This window comes from Pseudophryne corroboree, chromosome 12, assembly GCF_028390025.1.
Source record: "Pseudophryne corroboree isolate aPseCor3 chromosome 12, aPseCor3.hap2, whole genome shotgun sequence".
Taxonomy (NCBI): Eukaryota; Metazoa; Chordata; class Amphibia; order Anura; family Myobatrachidae; genus Pseudophryne; species Pseudophryne corroboree.
Window position 1 is genome coordinate 113,733,921 of NC_086455.1, and position 20,917 is coordinate 113,754,837.

The following is a 20,917-nucleotide window of genomic DNA, read 5'->3' on the forward strand; positions in this document are numbered from 1 at the left end:
CTGGACCCGGAGCTGGCACATCATCTCTACCATTACCTTTGTGAATACCGTCGGAGCTGTGGACAGGCCGAAGGGTAGTGATCCTCCAGTAGGGAAAACCTCAAATAAACCTGACGAGGTGGCCAAATTGGAATATGAAGGTAGGCGTCTTTGCTATCCAAGGAGACCATGAACTCCTGGACTTCCAGGCCCGCAATCACTGCCCTCAAGGATTCCATTTTGAACTTGAAAACCCTTAGAAAAGGGTTCAAGAACTTTAGATTCAAAATGGGTCTTACCGAACCGTCCGGTTTTGGTACCACAAACAGGTTGGAGTAATAAACCTTGCCTCGTTGTGGTATTGGTACTGGAACAATGATGTGGGACTGGACCAACTTTTGGATGGCCTGTTGCAGCGTAACTTGCGTATCCTCCAAAGCTGGTAAGCTTGACTTGAAAAATCGTTGGGGAGGAGCACTGTCGAACTCCAGTTTGTAGCCCTGAGAAATGAGGTCCCTGACCCAGGTATCCTGGCAGGAAACCTCCCATACGTGGCTGAAGTGACGCAGTTGAGCTCCCACCTCGAGATCCCCTCGGGATGGGTGGGCACAGTCATGCTGAGTACTTAGTGGAAGAAGAACTGGTGCTCTGTTCCTGAGAACCGGTGTTTGCAGATCTTTTTGTCTTACCTCTGGTGCATCTAGCCGCATTGGAGGCACCCTGGCCCTAGATCAAAATCTGTTAGACCTTAAGGACTGAACAGACGGCCCCGGGTAGGAACGCCTAGCCGCTGGGGCCCCAGAGGGGAGAAATGTAGATTTCCCAGCAGTGACTTTGGAAATTCACATATCCAACTCAACCCCAAAGAGCCATTCCCCAGAAAAGAGGAGGGATTCTACACTGCGCTTGGATTCTGTGTCCCCTATCCACTGACGCAACCACAAGGCCCTGCGCACCCCAACACTGCCATGGCAGAAGTCCTAGCATTAATATTGCCCATCTCATTGAGCGAATCACACAGTACACATGCAGTGTCCTGAATGTGCTTCAGGAGAGTCACCGTAGTGACCAGAGGCATATCCCCGGAGAGGCCCTCCTGAATTTGAGTAGCCCATGTGTGAATGGCATGTGTCATCCAGCAACCCGCTATGACCGGCCTTTGCGATACACCTGCTACTGTGTAGATAGACTTTAGTGCAGTCTCTATTTTTCTGTCCCCAGGGTCCTTTATGGCTAAGGAGCCCAGGGCAGGCAGCACCGCCTTTTTTTGACAGTCGAGAGACTGATACATCAACTCCCGGGGGTTCTTCCCAGAATTGCCTACCTTCACGAGCAATTCGGAAAGTGTTCAAAAATCTTTCTGACACTTGGTATTTTTTGTCTGGATTTTTCCAGTGTAATTTAAATAGGACATCTAACTCTGCAGAATCCGGGAAAGTGACATTAGGCTTGTTTTGTGTAAAGAAAAACGACTGCTGTGATGCAGCGTCCTCTAGAGGGAGCTTTAACACGTCCCATATAGCCAGATGAGGGGTTCAATACCCTAAGCAGAAGCGGAATCCCCACTAATGGGATCCAAGTCATCCCTATCCTCCTGTATTTCCTCATCTGAATCAGAGAGTAGGGCAGGTAACCACGCTTTTGTGGTCCTGAGCTAGAGAGAGGGGGCTGTGTAACATCTGCCCTAGCAGCTAAATCTGCAACAGCCTGTTGTAGTAGCCGAGTTTTCTGAACATTAGGAGTGAGTTGTGATGACATATCAGACATTATAGCCTCAAGAGCCCCTAACCAGGAGGACTCTGGTCCCTCTCCCCCAGCCCCTTCACTGATTTGTGCAGATTGGCTGCATTGTTCACATGAAACAGTATCCGTAGATAAGGGAGAGAATCTGGTGGGGCAGACACTGCATAGTTTGTGTTTATCCATGTTTACAGTAATCACAATGACATACACAGACAGTAATACTGATCAAGCCTGCCCTTACTGTATGTGAGAGGAGACGCACCGAGAGAGACACCAGCACACCCCTCCTGTACAGCCCCAGTGAGGCTGTCAGCTAACTATAATACAGTAAAACACTAATGATTTCTGTCCTGTATAGGACACAGATTTGTACAATAGCGGCTCTCACCCTTTGCTACACCCTGTACCAGTTTTCAGGCGTGTCTTGTGAGTCAGTAAGAGCTGTTTGTGCTTGCTGCTGCTGCATTAAGCAGAGGAAGGCGCCAAAATGCCTCAGGTTCCGCTCTGAGGTAGCTCTGCCCCCCCAATGGCGCCGGAGCTACAGTGATTTTTATACTGGCAATGTCTCCTATTATGCTTAAAATATCACACAAGTGCTAGTTTAAGCTATTCCAAGCCAGTTCACACGAGGGGCTCTAGCGACTTCCCCTCAGGAGGGTCCCTTAAGCCGAGCCCATGTTCTGCCGCACTGTGAACTGTGGGACACCCCTAGCGGGGTACCCGGTTTGTACTCCCCACAGATGTCACCTTCAGGCATATGTTAGCGGTGTGCTTCGATTTGCGACAGCTAAGGTACAGTGCCCTGCTGAACAAACAACCTCTCAGGATGGTGGTCCTGCAGCGAGGCAGCGTCCTCTAGAGGGAGCTTTAACACGTCCAATATAGCCAGAATGAGGGGTTCAATACCCTAAGCAGAAGCAGAATCCCCACTAATGGGATCCAAGTCATCCCTATCCTCCTGTATTTCCTCATCTGAATCAGAGAGTAGGGCAGGTAACCACGCTTTTGTGGTCCTGAGCTAGAGAGAGGGGGCTGTGTAACATCTGCCCTAGCAGCTAAATCTGCAACAGCCTGTTGTAGTAGCTGAGTTTTCTGAACATTAGGAGTGAGTTGTGATGACATATCAGACATTATAGCCTTAAGAGCCCCTAACCAGGAGGACTCTGGTCCCTCTCCCCCAGCCCCTTCACTGATTTGTGCAGATTGGCTGCATTGTTCACATGAAACAGTATCAGTAGATAAGGGAGAGAATCTGGTGGGGCAGACACTGCATAGTTTGTGTTTATCCATGTTTACAGTAATCACAATGACATACACAGACAGTAATACTGATCAAGCCTGCCCTTACTGTATGTGAGAGGAGACGCACAGAGAGAGACACCAGCACACCCCTCCTGTACAGCCCCAGTGAGGCTGTCAGCTAACTATAATACAGTAAAACACTAATGATTTCTGTCCTGTATAGGACACAGATTTGTACAATAGCGGCTCTCACCCTTTGCTACACACCCTGTACCAGTTTTCAGGCGTGTCTTGTGAGTCAGGAAGAGCTGTTTGTGCTTGCTGCTGCTGCATTAAGCAGAGGAAGGCGCCAAAATGCCTCAGGTTCCGCTCTGAGGTAGCTCTGCCCCCCCAATGGCGCCGGAGCTACAGTGATTTTTATACTGGCAATGTCTCCTATTATGCTTAAAATATCACACAAGTGCTAGTTTAAGCTATTCCAAGCCAGTTCACACGAGGGGCTCTAGCGACTTCCCCTCAGGAGGGGCCCTTAAGCCGAGCCCACGTTCTGCCGCACTGTGAACTGTGGGACACCCCTAGCGGGGCCCCTGGTTTGTACTCCCCACAGACGTCACCTTCAGGCATATGTTAGCGGTATGCTGCGATTGCGACAGCTAAGGTACAGTGCCCTGCTGAACAAACAACCTCTCAGGACGGTGGTCCTGCAGCGAGGAAGCGGCTCTAACACCTCGCAAGGCCAGGGGCCCGACCCCCCCCCCCCTAATTCCCACGGTGCAGGTATGCTGTTGCTCAAACAGCATACCAAAATTAATAAAAGTTTAAAAGAAATTGAAAAAACTCTCTGAAGCTGCAGAGATGTGCATCCGCTCCTGAGGGCACTTTTTTTCTAAACTGCCTGTGGGAGGGGGCATAGAGAGGAGGAGCCAGCACATCCAGGGATGAAATTTAAAGTGCACCGGCTCCTTTGGACCTGGTCTATACCCCATCGTACTAAGTCTCCCCAATATCCCTTATGGATGATACAGAAAATAAGGACGCAATGAGTCAACTGTTATGCTACTATGCTAACAACGTTCTAGCTCACCTTGGTGCTTGACACAATGACTCCATCAGCTGATTTTACAACACTTTTGAAAAAGTCTTCAAGTTTTTCTTTCTTGTTTTTCCCTCGGACACTTAACTGTAAAATACATTTCAAATATTGTAGTTTCTCTCTTAATACGTTTAGTGCTCAAACAGCAGCAAAATGAACAGGGTTTGTGAAATTAATAACTAAATTCAATGGGTAACTAAATTCATAACAGATGGTGATGTTTTCACAGCACACAACAGTTCTTAATTATCTTTGCATATCGTATCCAAGAAAGTTAAAAAAAAAAAAAAAATGCGGACTGTTTAATCCAAAGCATTTCATGAAATAGTCAAAATATTGGAAGTTGGCATATTACTTGTGGAGAAGTATTCAAAGCCAAAAAGGTTTCTGTAATGTTACATTTTTGAAGATTGATTTGTGCAAAATGTAAGTAGGGGCGATAGAACAGCCATCATATTTGATGGGAAAACATAGAGCAAAATAAAATAAAATAAAAATAAGTCTACCCTGTAAAAAAAAAAAAAAATTCAAAATTAAATAATAATGTCATCAACTGGACAGTCAACAATTCTAGGCTGTAGGTGTTGCAGTGTACGAATAGTGCGCTTACATCCTGATTGTACTCCAGAAAGACATGAAAATTTAAATCTTTTCTAAGAATGGGATGAGCTGCCACACGACATAGGAAGACTTCGTGCATTGCTACCGTCTTTTTGAAAATTGCAAGATACTCTCTGCAAGCAGAAAGAAAGAAAGAAATAAAACAACAACAGTATTGTTAGATGCATACATCTTGCAAACTGAAATATTTTTGTAAAAACAGCCATTGCCGAGATCTGGAGTATGAATTACCTTATTTTGTGTGCATTTGTCAAATGCTACACACATATTCCTAAAGCCATATACTGTACAGAAATCATTCACAATGCAAATAAGGTAAATTATTGGCATTCACAGGGCACCACAAAGTTCTACAGCGCCGTACAGAACATTCATATAAACAGGGTGGGCACGGTAACAAAATTACAGTTGTAAGCATAATTCCATGAGTATAACCAACATTACCAGGAATTAACCCTTTATGACCCCCAACGCAAAACATTAAAAAATTTATTGCGTAAATTGTATTGTGATGACTGTTGCCACCGAAATCCCAATGTCCATTTAAAAGTATGAAAATACGGTGACAATTTTCCGGCAAATGGCAGCACTGGCTTGTAACGGTTGCTGCAAGTTTAAACGATGGCTTCACCCAGAAAGATCTCCGCGAGGTGAGTATCCCACTTTACAAGTAAAACAAAGTACTTTATCAATCGAATTTCGGCAAAATCATTATGCAAACAGTAATTGCAGTTGCTAGAGTATAAAAATATTGAATTACAACGAATCGCAATGTTTTGGTGTACAAGCTACAACGCTAGCAAATCGTTGTCCATTAGGATGAACATTGGGTCTAAATGACCAAACCATATTTTCAGGAGGGTAATTAGGGCCTCATTTGTCTACTTTACCAGTGTCATCACTGGGAAACACTGGAAACATGCAATGGGTCATAAAGGGTTAAGGAGAAGGAATAAAGCAAGAGGACAGAATGCACTGCTTAGATACTAAAGGGGAAGGGACAGAGTGGCGGTACTGAGTAGATACGAGGGGTTAAAGAGGTGGGGGAATGAAGGGATAAGGCAGAGATCAGTGGGCTAGAGCAGTGGTTCCCAAACTTTTGTGAGTCACAGCGCCCTAGAGTATCAGAATTTTTATCACAGACCTCCAGGTGAAAAGTTTCTTATTAAGAAATTTAGAAAAAAATAGGATTTTAATTACCTACCGGTAAATCCTTTTCTCGTAGTCCGTAGAGGATGCTGGAGGCCACATTAGTACCATTGGGTATAGACTTGTCCATTAGGAGCCATTGGCACTATGAGAGTTTGAGTGTGAGAGCTGGCTCCTCCCTCTATGCCCCTCCTACCAGACTCAGTCTAGAAACTGTGCCCGAGGAGACGGACATCTTCGATAGAAGGATCATACACAGATAGTGGCGAGATTCACACCAGCTCACACATACAAGGCAAACCAAGCTAACTAGCTTGAAACTCAGCGACCGCTGAAACATTACTTACCAAGTAACAATGCAGTACTCCACTAAAAAATAAGATTTTACTCACCGGTAAATCTATTTCTCGTAGTCCGTAGTGGATGCTGGGAACTCCGTAAGGACCATGGGGAATAGCGGCTCCGCAGGAGACTGGGCACAACTAAAGAAAGCTTTAGGACTACCTGGTGTGCACTGGCTCCTCCCTCTATGACCCTCCTCCAGACCTCAGTTAGGATACTGTGCCCGGAAGAGCTGACACAATAAGGAAAGGATTTTGAATCCCGGGTAAGACTCATACCAGCCACACCAATCACACCGTATAACTAGTGATACTATACCCAGTTAACAGTATGAAATATAACTGAGCCTCTCAACAGATGGCTCAACAATAACCCTTTAGTTAAACAATAACTATATACAAGTATTGCAGACAATCCGCACTTGGGAAGGGCGCCCAGCATCCACTACGGACTACGAGAAATAGATTTACCGGTGAGTAAAATCTTATTTTCTCTGACGTCCTAGTGGATGCTGGGAACTCCGTAAGGACCATGGGGATTATACCAAAGCTCCCAAACGGGCGGGAGAGTGCGGATGACTCTGCAGCACCGAATGAGCGAACTCTAGGTCCTCCTCAGCCAGGGTATCAAACTTGTAGAATTTAGCAAATGTGTTTGACCCCGACCAAGTAGCTGCTCGGCAAAGTTGTAAAGCCGAGACCCCTCGGGCAGCCGCCCAAGAAGAGCCCACCTTCCTCGTGGAATGGGCTTTTACAGATTTAGGATGCGGCAGTCCAGCCGCAGAATGTGCAAGTTGAATCGTGCTACAGATCCAGCGAGCAATAGTCTGCTTTGAAGCAGGCGCACCCAACTTGTTGGGCGCATGCAGGATAAATAGCGAGTCAGTCTTTCTGACTCCAGCTGTCCTGGAAACATAGATTTTTAGGGCCCGGACTACGTCCAGCAACTTGGAGTCCTCCAAGTCACGAGTAGCCGCATGCACCACAATAGGCTGGTTCAAATGAAACGCTGAAACTACCTTTGGGAGAAATTGGGGACGAGTCCTCAATTCCGCCCTATCCATATGGAAAATCAGATCAGGGCTTTTACAAGACAAAGCCGCCAATTCTGACACACGCCTGGCCGAAGCCAAGGCCAACAGCATGACCACTTGCCACGTGAGATATTTTAGTTCCACAGTTTTAAGTGGTTCAAACCAATGCGACTTTAGGAAATCCAACACCACGTTGAGATCCCAAGGTGCCATTGGGGGCACAAAAGGGCGCTGAATATGCAGCACTCCCTTAACAAATGTCTGAACTTCAGGTAGTGAAGCCAGTTCTTTTTGGAAGAAAATCGATAGAGCCGAAATCTGTACCTTAATGGAACCCAATTTTAGGCCCATAGTCACCCCTGACTGTAGGAAGTGCAGAAATCGACCTAGCTGAAATTCCTCCGTTGGGGCCTTCCTGGCCTCACACCACGCAACATATTTCCGCCATATGCGGTGATAATGGTTTGCGGTCACTTCTTTCCTAGCTTTAATAAGCGTAGGGATAACTTCCTCCGGAATGCCCTTTTCCTTCAGGATCCGGCGTTCAACCGCCATGCCGTCAAACGCAGCCGCGGTAAGTCTTGGAACAGACAGGGCCCCTGCTGCAGCAGGTCCTGTCTGAGCGGCAGAGGCCATGGGTCCTCTGAGATCATTTCTTGAAGTTCTGGGTACCAAGCTCTTCTTGGCCAATCCGGAACAATGAGTATAGTTCTTACTCCTCTCCTTCTTATTAGTCTCAGTACCTTGGGTATAAGAGGCAGAGGAGGGAACACATACACCGACCGGTACACCCACGGTGTTACCAGAGCGTCCACAGCTATCGCCTGAGGGTCCCTTGACCTGGCGCAATATCTTTTTAGCTTTTTGTTGAGGCGGGACGCCATCATGTCCACCTGTGGCCTTTCCCACCGGTGTACAATAATTTGGAAGATTTCTGGATGAAGTCCCCACTCTCCCGGGTGGAGGTCGTGTCTGCTGAAAAAGTCTCTCGGCATTGTAAATGGCCCTTAGTTCCAGAATATTTATGTGTAGGGAAGTCTCCTGACTTGTCCATAGTCCCTGGAAGTTTCTTCCCTGTGTGACTGCCCCCCAACCTCGAAGGCTGGCATCTGTGGTCACCAGGACCCAGTCCTGTATGCCGAATCTGCGGCCCTCTAGAAGATGAGCACTCTGCAGCCACCACAACAGCGACACCCTGGTCCTTGGAGACAGGGTTATCAGCCGATGCATCTGAAGATGCGATCCGGACCACTTGTCCAACAGATCCCACCTTGCATGGAACCTTCCGAATGGAATTGCTTCGTAAGAAGCCACCATCTTTCCCAGGACTCGCGTGCAGTGGTGCACAGACACCTGTTTTGGTTTTAGGAGGTCTCTGACTAGAGATGACAACTCCTTGGCCTTCTCCTCCGGGAGAAACACTTTTTTCTGTTCTGTGTCCAGAACCATCCCCAGGAACAGTAGACGCGTTGTAGGAACCAGCTGCGACTTTGGAATATTCAGGATCCAGCCGTGCTGTTGTAGCACTTCCCGAGCTAGTGCTACACCGATCAACATCTGTTCCCTGGACCTCGCCTTTATAAGGAGATCGTCCAAGTACGGGATAATTAAAACTCCCTTTCTCCGAAGGAGTATCATCATTTCGGCCATTACCTTGGTAAATACCCTCTGTGCCGTGGACAGACCAAACGGCAACGTCTGGAATTGGTAATGACAGTCCTGTACCACAAATCTGAGGTACTCCTGGGGAGGAGGGTAAATGGGGACATGCAGGTAAGCATCCTTGATGTCCAGTGATACCATGGAATCCCCCTCGTCCAGGCTTGCAATCACCGCCCTGAGCGATTCCATCTTGAACTTGAACCTTCTTATATAAGTGTTCAAGGATTTTAAATTTAAAATGGGTCTCACCGAACCGTCCGGTTTCGGTACCACAAACATTGTGGAATAGTAACCCCGTCCTTGTTGAAGGAGGGGTACCTTGATTATCACCTGCTGAGAATACAGCTTGTGAATCGCCTCCAGCACTGCCTCCCTGTCCGGGGGAGCTGTCGGCAAGGCAGATTTGAGGAAACGGCGAGGGGGAGACGTCTCGAATTCCAGCTTGTACCCCTGAGATACTACTTGTAGAATCCAGGGATCCACCCGTGAGCGAGCCCACTGGTCGCTGAAGTTCTTGAGACGGGCCCCCACCGTACCTGGCTCCGCCTGTGGAGCCCCAGCGTCATGCAATGGACTTAGAGGAAGCGGGGGAGGACTTTTGTTCCTGGGAACTGGCTGTATGTTGCAGCTTTTTCCCTCTGCCTCTGGGCAGAAAGGACGCGCCTCTAACCCGCTTGCCTTTCTGGGGCCGAAAGGACTGTACCTGATAATACGGTGCTTTCTTTGGCTGTGAGGGAACATGGGGTAAAAATGCTGACTTCCCAGCTGTCGCTGTGGAAACGAGGTCCGAGAGACCATCCCCAAACAACTCCTCACCCTTGTAAGGCAATACTTCCATGTGCCTTTTAGAATCTGCATCTCCTGTCCACTGCCGAGTCCACAATCCTCTCCTGGCAGAAATGGACATTGCGTTTATTTTAGATGCCATTGGCAAATATCCCTCTGTGCATCTCTCATGTACAAGACAGCGTCTTTAATATGCTCTACGGTTAGCAATATAGTGTTCCTGTCTAGGGCATCAATGTTTTCCGACAGGGAATCTGACCACGCAGCTGCAGCACTGCACATCCATGCTGAAGCAATAGCCGGTCTCAGCATAATACCTGAGTGTGTATATACAGACTTCAGGATAGCCTCCTGCTTTCTATCTGCAGGCTCCTTTAGGGCGGCCGTGTCCGGAGACGGTAGTGCCACCTTTTTTGACAGACGTGTGAGCGCTTTATCCACCCTAGGGGATGTCTCCCAACGTGACCTGTCCTCTGGCGGGAAAGGGTACGCCATTAGTAACTTTTTAGAAATTACCAGTTTCTTATCGGGGGAAGCCCACGCTTCTTCACACACTTCATTTAATTCATCAGATGGGGGAAAAACCACTGGTAGTTTTTTCTCCCCAAACATAATACCCTTTTTTGTGGTACCTGGGGTAATATCAGAAATATGCAACACATTTTTCATTGCCGTAATCATGTAACGGGTGGCTCTATTGGAATGTACACTAGTCTCATCATCGTCGACACTGGAGTCAGTATCCGTGTCGACATCTGTGTCTGCCATCTGAGGTAGCGGGCGTTTTAGAGCCCCTGATGGCTTTAGAGACGTCTGGGCAGGCACAGGCTGAGAAGCCGGCTGTCCCACATCTGCTATGTCGTCAAACCTTTTATGTAAGGAGTCGACACTGTCGCGTAATTCCTTCCACATAACGATCCACTCAGGTGTCGACCCCGCAGGGGGTGACATCACATTTATCGGCACCTGCTCCGCCTCCACATAAGCCTCCTCATCAAACATGTCGACACAGCCGTACCGACACACCGCACACACACAGGGAATGCTCTGAATGAGGACAGGACCCCACAAAGTCCTTTGGGGAGACAGAGAGAGAGTATGCCAGCACACACCAGAGCGCTATATATAATGTAGGGATTCACACTATACATACAGTGATTTTTCCCTTATAGCTGCTATTAATAATAAGAATTTACTTACCGATAATTCTATTTCTCGTAGTCCGTAGTGGATGCTGGGACTTCCGTAAGGACCATGGGGGATAGCGGCTCCGCAGGAGACTGGGCACAAAAGTAAAAGCTTTAGACTAGCTGGTGTGCACTGGCTCCTCCCCCTATGACCCTCCTCCAAGCCTCAGTTAGGATACTGTGCCCGGACGAGCGTACATAATAAGGAAGGATTTTGAATCCCGGGTAAGACTCATACCAGCCACACCAATCACACCGTACAACCTGTGATCTGAACCCAGTTAACAGTATGATAAACGTAGGAGCCTCTGAAAAGATGGCTCACAACAATAAACAACCCGATTTTTTTGTAACAATAACTATATACAAGTATTGCAGACAATCCGCACTTGGGATGGGCGCCCAGCATCCACTACGGACTGCGAGAAATAGAATTGTCGGTAAGTAAATTCTTATTTTCTCTGACGTCCTAGTGGATGCTGGGAACTCCGTAAGGACCATGGGGATTATACCAAAGCTCCCAAACGGGCGGGAGAGTGCGGATGACTCTGCAGCACCGAATGAGAGAACTCCAGGTCCTCCTCAGCCAGGGTATCAAATTTGTAGAATTTAGCAAACGTGTTTGCCCCTGACCAAGTAGCTGCTCGGCAAAGTTGTAAAGCCGAGACCCCTCGGGCAGCCGCCCAAGATGAGCCCCCCTTCCTTGTGGAATGGGCTTTAACAGATTTTGGCTGTGGCAGGCCTGCCACAGAATGTGCAAGCTGAATTGTATTACAAATCCAACGAGCAATCGTCTGCTTAGAAGCAGGAGCACCCAGCTTGTTGGGTGCATACAGTATAAACAGCGAGTCAGATTTTCTGACTCCAGCCGTCCTGGAACATATTTTCAGGGCCCTGACTACGTCCAGCAACTTGGAGTCCTCCAAGTCCCTAGTAGCCGCAGGTACCACAATAGGTTGGTTCATGTGAAACGCTGAAACCACCTTAGGGAGAAATTGAGGACGAGTCCTCAATTCCGCCCTATCCGAATGAAATATCAGGTAAGGGCTTTTATAGGATAAAGCCGCCAATTCTGATACGCGCCTGGCTGAAGCCAGAGCTAACAGCATTACCACTTTCCATGTGAGATATTTTAAATCCACTGTGGCAAGTGGTTCGAACCAATGTGATTTTAGGAATCCCAAAACCACATTGAGATCCCAGGGTGCCACTGGAGGCACAAAGGGAGGCTGTATATGCAGTACCCCCTTTACAAAAGTCTGGACTTCAGGAACTGAAGCCAGTTCCTTCTGAAAGAAGATCGACAGGGCCGAAATTTGCACCTTAATGGATCCTAATTTTAGGCCCATAGACAATCCTGCTTGCAGGAAATGTAGGAATCGACCCAGTTGAATTTCCTCCGTCGGGCCTTACTGGCCTCGCACCACGCAACATATTTTCGCCAATTGCGGTGATAATGTTTTTGCGGTTACATCCTTCCTGGCTTTAGATCAGGATATGGATGACTTCATCCGGAATGCCTTTTTTCCTTCAGGATCCGGTGTTCAACCGGCATGCCGTCAAACGCAGCCGCGGTAAATCTTGGAACAGACAAGGTCCCTGCTGGAGCAGGTCCCTTCTTAGAGGTAGAGGCCACGGATCCTCCGTGAGCATCTCTTGAAGTTCCGGTTACCAAGTCCTTCTTGGCCAATCCGGAGCCACGAATATAGTGCTTTCTCCTCTCCATCTTATCAATCTCAGTACCTTGGGTATGAGAAGCAGAGGAGGGAACACATACACTGACTGGTACACCCACGGTGTTACCAGAGCGTCTACAACTATTGCCTGAGGGTCTCTTGACCTGGCGCAATACCTGTCGAGTTTTTTAATCATGTGGACGACTTCTGGGTGAAGTCCCCACTCTCCCGGGTGGAGGTCGTGCTGAGGAAGTCTGCTTCCCAGTTGTCCACTCCTGGAATGAATACTGTTGACAGTGCTATCACATGATTTTCCGCCCAGCGAAGAATCCCTGCAGCTTCTGCCATTGCCCTCCTGCTTCTTGTGCCACCCTGTCTGTTTACGTGGGTGACTGCCATGATGTTGTCCGACTGGATCAACACCGGCTGACCTTGAAGCAGAGGTCTTGCTAAGCTTAGAGCATTGTAAATGGCCCTTAGCTTCAGGATATTCACGTGAAGTGATGTATCCAGGCTTGACCCTAAGCCCTGGATATTCCTTCCCTGTGTGACTGCTCCCCAGCCTCGCAGGCTGGCATCCGTGGTCACCAGGACCCAGTCCTGATTGCCGAATCTGCGGCCCTCTAGAAGATGAGCACTCTGCAACCACCACAGGATGGATACCCTTGTCCTTGGTGACAGGGTTATCCGCTGATGCATCTGAAAAGGCGACCCGGACCATTTGTCCAGTAGGTTCCACTGGAAAGTTCTTGCGTGGAATCTAACGAATGGGATTGCTTCGTAGGAAGCCACCATTTTTACCCAGAACCCTTGTGCATTGATGCACTGAGACTTGGTTCAGTTTTAGGAGGTTCCTGACTAGCTCGGATAACTCCCTGGCTTTCTCTTCCGGGAGAAACACCTTTTTTCTGGACTGTGTCCAGGATCATCCCTAGGAAACAGAAGACAAGTCGTCGGAACCAGCTGCGATTTTGGAATATTGAGAATCCAATCGTGCTGCCGCAACACTACCTGAGATAGTGCTACACCGACTTCCAACTGTTCCCTGGATCTTACCCTTATCAGGGAATCGTCCAAGTAAGGGATAACTAAAAATTCCCTTCCTTCGAAGGGATATCATTTCGGCCATTACCTTGGTAAAGACCCGGGGTGCCGTGGACCATCCCTACGGCAGCGTCTGAACTGATAGTGACAGTTCTGTACCATAACCTGAGGTACCCTTGGTGAGAAGGGTAAATTTTGACATGAAGGTAAGCATCCTTGATGTCCCGAGACATCATGTAGTCCCCTTCTTCCAGGTTCGCAATCACTGCTCTGAGTGACTCAATCTTGAATTTGAACCTCTGTATGTAAGTGTTCAAAGATTTTTGATTTTAGATTTAGATTTAGAATCGGTCTCACCGAGCCGTCTGGCTTCGGTACCACAATAGTGTGGAAGATGGAATAATACCCCGTTCCCTGTTGCAGGAGGGGTACCTTGATTATCACCTGCTGGGAATACAGCTTGTGAATGGCTTCCAAAACTGCCTCCCTGTCAGAGGGAGACGTCAGTAAAGCCGACTTTTGGAAACGGCGAGGGGGAGACGTCTCGAATTCCAATATGTACCCCTGAGATATTACCTGAAGGATCCAGGGGTCTACTTGCGAGTGAGCCCACTGCGCACTGAAATTCATTGAGAACGGGCCCCCACCGTGCCTGAGCTTGTAAGGCCCTAGCGTCATACTGAGGGCTTGGCAGAGGCGGGAAAGGGTTTCTGTTCCTGGGAACTGGCTAATCTCTTCAGCCTTTTTCCTCTCCCTCTGTCACGAGCAGAAAAGAGGAACCTTTTGTCCGCTTGCCAACAAAGGACTGCGCCTGATAATACGGCGTCTTATTTTGAGAGGCGACCTGGGGTACAACGTGGATTTCCCAGTTGTTGCCGTGGCCACCAGGTCTAAAAGACCGACCCCAAATGTCCCCTTTCAAAGGCAATACTTCCAAATGCCGTTTGGAATCCGCATCACCTGACCATTTTACTGGTAGAATTGGACAACGCACTTATACTTGATGCCAGTCGGCAAATATTCCGCTGTGCATCATGCATATATAGAAATGCATCTTTTAAATGCTCTATAGGCAATAATATACTATCCTTATCTAGGATATCAATATTTCCAGTCAGGGAATCCGACCATGCCAACCCAGCACTGCACCTCCAGGCTGAGGCGATAGCTGGTCGCAGTATAACACCAGTATGTGTGTGAATACATCTTTGGATACCCTCCTGCTTTCTATCAGCAGGATCCTTAAGGGCGGCCATCTCATGAGAGGGTAGAGCCCTTGTTCTTACAAGCGTGTGAGCGCCTTATCCCCCCTAGGGGGTGTTTCCCAACGCACCCTAACCTCTGGCGGGAAAGGGTATACAGCCAATACTTTTTAAGAAATTATCAATTGTTATCGGGGGGAAACCCACGCATCATCACACACCTCATTTTATTTCTCAGATTCAGGAAAACTACAGGTAGTTTTTCCCTCACCGAACATAATACCCCTTTTTGGTGGTACTTGTATTATCAAAAATGTATAAAACATTTTCCATTTTCTCAATAATGTAACGTGTGGCCCTACTGGAAATCACGGTTGTCTCTTCACCGTCGACACAGGAGTCAGTATCCGTGTCGGCGTCTGTATCTGCCATCTGAGGTAACGGGCGCTTTAGAGCCCCTGACGGCCTATGAGACGTCTGGACAGGCACAAGCTGAGTAGCCGGCTGTCTCATGTCAACCACTGTTTTTGTTATACAGAGCTGACACTGTCACGTAATTTTTAACAGTACATCCACTCAGGTGTCGACCCCCTAGGGGGTGACATCACTGTTACAGACACTCTGCTCCGTCTCCACATCATTTTTCTCCTCATACATGTCGACACAAACGTACCGACACACAGCACACACACAGGGAATGCTCTGATAGAGGACAGGACCCCACGAGCCCTTTGGGGAGACAGAGGGAGAGTTTGCCAGCACACACCAGAGCGCTATATATATATACAGGGATAACCTTATATAAGTGTTTCTCCCTTTATAGCTGCTGTTTTATATTTGCTGCCAATAGTGCCCCCCCCTCTCTTGTTTTACCCTGATTCTTGTAGCAGGAGTGCAGGGGAGAGTCAGGGAGCCGTCCTTCCAGCGAAGCTGTGAAAGAAAATGGCGCTTGTGTGCTGAGGAGAAAGGCTCCGCCCCCTTCACGGCGGCCTTTTCTCCCGCTTTTTTCTGGAAAACTGGCAGGGGTTAAATGCATCCATATAGCCCAGGAGCTATATGTGATGCATTTCTTTAGCCATATAAGGTTTTTATAGTGTTTTATTGCATCTCAGGGCGCTCCCCCCCAGCGCCCTGCACCCTCAGTGACCGGAGTGTGAAGTGTGCTGAGAGCAATGGCGCACAGCTGCAGTGCTGTGCGCTACCTTATTTGAAGACAGGAACGTCTTCTGCCGCCGCTTTCTCCGGACCTCTTCGCTGTTCTGGCTCTGTAACGGGGCCGGCGGCGCGGCTCCGGGACCCATCCAGGCTGAACCTGTGATCGTCCCTCTGGAGCTAATGTCCAGTAGCCAAGAAGCCCAATCCACTCTGCACGCAGGTGAGTTCGCTTCTTCTCCCCTTAGTCCCACGATGCAGTGAGCCTGTTGCCAGCAGGACTCACTGAAAATAAAAAACCTATTTAAACTTTTACTTCTAAGCAGCTCAGGAGAGCCACCTAGCCTGCACCCTTCTCGTTCGGGCACAAAAATCTAACTGAGGCTTGGAGGAGGGTCATAGGGGGAGGAGCCAGTGCACACCAGCTAGTCTAAAGCTTTTACTTTTGTGCCCAGTCTCCTGCGGAGCCGCTATCCCCCATGGTCCTTACGGAAGTCCCAGCATCCACTAGGACGTCAGAGAAATACAGATACTGCGCCTAAATTTAGTGCCCCCCCTCTCTTTTTTACCCTATGAAGTCTGGAAACTGCAGGGGAGAGCCTTGGGAGCGTCCTTCCAGCGGAGCTGTGAGAGGAAATGGCGCCAGTGTGCTGAGGGAGATAGCCCCGCCCCTTTCTCGGCGGGCTTCTCCCGCTTTTTTATGGAATATATGGCAGGGGATTTTACACATATATAGTCTTAATGACTATATTATGTGTTCTTTTGCCAGTAAGGTACTCTTATTGCAGCCCCAGGGCGCCCCCCCCCCCCCCCCAGCGCCCTGCACCCATCAGTGACCGGAGTGTTTGGTGTGCATGGGGAGCAATTGCGCACAGCTGCAGTGCTGTGCGCTACCTTAATGAAGACCGAAGTCTTCTGCCGCCGATTTTCAGGAACATCTTCTTGCTTCTGGCTTTGCAAGGGGGACGGCGGCGCGGCTCCGGGACCGGACGACCGAGGCTGGGCCTGTGTTCGATCCCTCTGGAGCTAATGGTGTCCAGTAGCCTAAGAAGCCCAAGCTAGCTGCAAGCAGGTAGGTCCGCTTCTCTCCCCTAAGTCCCTCGTAGCAGTGAGTCTGTTGCCAGCAGATCTCACTGAAAATAAAAAAACCTAAATATAACTTTCTTTTCCAAGAGCTCAGGAGAGCCCCTAGTGTGCATCCAGCTCAGCCGGGCACAAAATTCTAACTGAGGTCTGGAGGAGGGTCATAGAGGGAGGAGCCAGTGCACACCAGGTAGTCCTAAAGCTTTCTTTAGTTGTGCCCAGTCTCCTGCGGAGCCGCTATTCCCCATGGTCCTTACGGAGTTCCCAGCATCCACTAGGACGTCAGAGAAACAAAGTTGTACTGAAGAGAACCACTGCAGGCAAACAATGTGCTGGGCGGGCGCCCAGCATCCTCTACGGACTACGAGAAAAGGATTTACCGGTAGGTAATTAAAATGGGTGTGGTTCATCAAATCGACAGTGTCTAGGTCGACAATGTTTAGGTCGACCACTATAGGTCAACAGTCACTAGGTCGACATGGATGGAAGGTCGACAGGGTTTCTAGGTCGACATGTGCTAGGTCGACAGGTCTAAAAGGTCGACATGAGGATTTTTTTATTTTTTTTGGTGTCGTTTTCTTCGTAGAGTGACCGGGATCCCAAATTAGTGCACCGCTTCGCTCGCCATGCTTCGGGCATGGTGCCTTCGCTCCGCTACCGCTTCGCTCGGCACACTTTACCGTTCCAATCGTAGTCCACGTGGATCGTTAAGTATGAAAAAATTCAAAAAAAGAAAAATGTGAAAAACTCATGTTGACCTTTAGACCTAGCACATGTCGACCTAGAAACCCTGTCGACCTTCCATCCATGTCGACCTAGTGACTGTTGACCTATAGTGGTCGACCTAAACATTGTCGACCTAGACACTGTCGATCTTCAGACCGGATCCCAATTAAAATAGTGGGACGTAGTATCGCCCCTGAAGCAGTGTATATGGATTTGATCGTATTTTCAATTTTGCGATCAGCCGGCTCCATTAAGGCGGTAGATCCTGGAACCGGTAAAACCACCTTTTTTGAGAGTCTGGATACAGATGCGTCCACTATGGGTGGGTGTTCCCATTTTTTCCTATCCTCCTCAGGGAAGGGAAAAGCAACCAGAACCCTTCTAGGGATCTGGAATTTTTTCTCCGGGTTTTCCCAAGCTTTCTCAAATATAGCATTCAATTCTTTAGACGCAGGGAAGGTTAGCGAGGCTTTCTTATTGTCAGTGAAGTAAGCCTCCTCAACCTGCTCAGGTGTTGTATCAGTAATATTCAACACATCTCTTATGGCCTCTATCATCAACTGCACCCCTTTTGCGAGAGATGCAGCCCCTCGCAACACATCCCCCTCACCGTCTACAGTGTCAGAATCGGTATCCATGTCATCTTGCATAATCTGTGCAACAGCACGTTTGTGGGAACCTACAGAGGGGGGCCCTGAGGTAACAGAACCGGACCAGACTGCCATAGAGTTCTGTAAAACCTGAGCTGCAGATTCATTCTGTGCAACTCAAGTAGAAATCTGAGAAATCATAGATTTAATACAGGATAACCATTCAGGCTCCCTTGCTGGTATCTGTGCTAAAACAGTGCAATCCTGATGACATGGAATGGGATCATCCTGAGAGGACATATCCTCTGCAGCATATGACACAGAGTCCCCACACACCACACACACACACACACACACACACAGACAGGAGGACAGACAGAGTTTCACCCCCAAGAATGGCAAGAGAGACACAGAGATTGGAGCCAACCCACACACAGCACTTCCAAGGTATAGGGAGACCCCCAACCAGCGCTGACTGTGTACCTTAATAGGTTACACAGTCTGTACACAGCCTCCCCCCCCCCCCCCCCCCCTTCTACAACCCCCTGGTACCGTAAGAGACAGCTGGAGTTGAATTGGAGGGCCAGCTCTCACTGACAGCACTTCTGCAGACAGAAAAATAGCCCTGAACGCTGCTGGGTCCGCTCTGAGAAGCTCCGCCCCCTTAATGGTGCTGTCTTCCCGCTCTTCTGGAGATTATACTGGCCTGATGAATTATGCTGGCAGCGATCCTGGGACCCTGACAGGCTTGGAGGTCAGTGTAGGGTGTAGGCGCTGGCTCAGGGCGCCCCTCACAGCGCCGCACTATGTACCGCTGAGCCTCGGAGCGCAGTCAGTACTGCGCTCCATACCCTATTGCCACAATCTTCACACCGGCTCCCCGCTTGCAAGGGGGGCCGGTGACTAACTCGCCACTGATCTTCTGGCTCTGTAAGGGGGTGGCAGCATGCTGCCGAGGTGAGAGATCCCCTGTGGCGGGGAACGTTCAATCCCCTCAGGAGCTCAGTGTCCTGTCAGCGGAGATAGTGGCTCAGACCCCGCAGGGCGGACACTACTCCCCCCCCCTTAGTCCCACGAAGCAGGGAGGCTGTTGCCAGCAGCCTCCCTGTAAAATAATAAACTCTAAAAAAAAACTTTACTAGAGAAACTCTGGAGAGCTCCCCTAGCTGTGACCGGCTCCTCCGGGCACATTTTCTAAACCGAGTCTGGTAGGTGGGGCATAGAGGGAGGAGCCAGCCCACACTCTCAAACTCTTAAAGTGCCAATGGCTCCTAGTGGACACATCTATACCCCATGGTACTAATGTGGACCCCAGCATCCTCAAGGACGTAAGAGAAAGTTTAGTTACCAGCGTATTTAATAATGTGGAGAATGTAGCCCAAGGTGGGTCAATTTGAACCCCCGTTTCCACGGTCCCACTGGGGGGTAGAGAACCCCCAGAACCTGAACCCTCTGCTGCTATGTTTTCCTCTAATGTGTATGCAGCGTCACCACCACGCAATGTGTGATCAGCCCCAGCTCCATCGCCCCTTGTAGTAGACATATCAGAAAGCTCAATTTACGGGCAACCTAGAACAATATCAGCAGTCTAATACCTTAACAAGAACCCCCTGTGCAGTGTATTAGCACAAACAGAGGTATATGGTGACTGAAAATCACAGAGAAAAATACACAATAAGTATATCCTGTGAAACACCTATATTAAACAAGACCCCTGATGCACTTAGCCCCCTCAGGCTACAGAATATAGGGATAGCAATCTGAGTGAGATACACGGAATGGAAATCACGCACCAGCCGTATATGCACACACACAGGGGTATATTTACTAAGGTCCCGATTTTGACCGAGATGCCGTTTTTTCTTCAAAGTGTCATCTCGGGAATTTACTAAGCAGAAATCACGGCAGTGATGAGGCCATTCGTATTTTTTTGCAAGTCCACGAATAAAAATACGAATGAATACACCATCGGTCAAAACGCGGCTGTTTAGATATGAATCTCGGTCATTTACTAAGAAGTGCAAAGCAAAAAAAAAAAAAAAACACTGCCGTGAAAAAATACAACTCGTAAAAAAGTGCTAAAAAAAACAGACCTGCTTTTTTGAGCAGTGATTGGATAGGCATGCACGGATCCATGAGATCCGTGCATGTATATCAGTGGGAAGGGGTGGGAAAGTGTTAATTTGTTGAAAAAAAATTGCGTGGGGTCCCCCCTCCTAAGCATAACCAGCCTCGGGCTCTTTGAGCCGATCCTGGTTGCAGAAATATGGGGGGAAAAATGACAGGGGTTCCCCCATATTTAAGCAACCAGCATCGGGCTCTGCGCCTGGTCCTGGTTCCAAAAATACGGGGGACAAAAAGCGTAGGGGTCCCCCGTATTTTTAAAACCAGCACCGGGCTCCACTAGCTGGACAGATAATGCCACAGCCGGGGGTCACTTTTATACAGTGCCCTGCGGCCGTGGCATCAAATATCCAACTAGTCACCCCTGGCCGGGGTACCCTGGGGGAGTGGGGACCCCTTCAATCAAGGGGTCCCCCCCCCAGCCACCCAAGGGCCAGGGGTGAAGCCCGAGGCTGTCCCCCCCCATCCAATGGGCTGCGGATG

At 48.8% G+C, this 20,917-nt stretch overlaps 1 protein-coding gene across 1 annotated transcript in view; it reads right to left on the bottom strand.

Moving 5' to 3' along the window:
• Positions 1–20,917, bottom strand: part of SNX6 (sorting nexin 6) — a 170,505-nt gene that overhangs the window by 81,460 nt on the left and 68,128 nt on the right. The window contains exons 6-7 of the mRNA XM_063947875.1: positions 4,668–4,791; positions 4,049–4,144 (exon numbers count right to left, since the gene is read on the bottom strand). Of these exons, the coding sequence (XP_063803945.1) occupies positions 4,049–4,144; positions 4,668–4,791 (220 nt within the window). The remainder of the gene's footprint in view (positions 1–4,048; positions 4,145–4,667; positions 4,792–20,917) is intronic.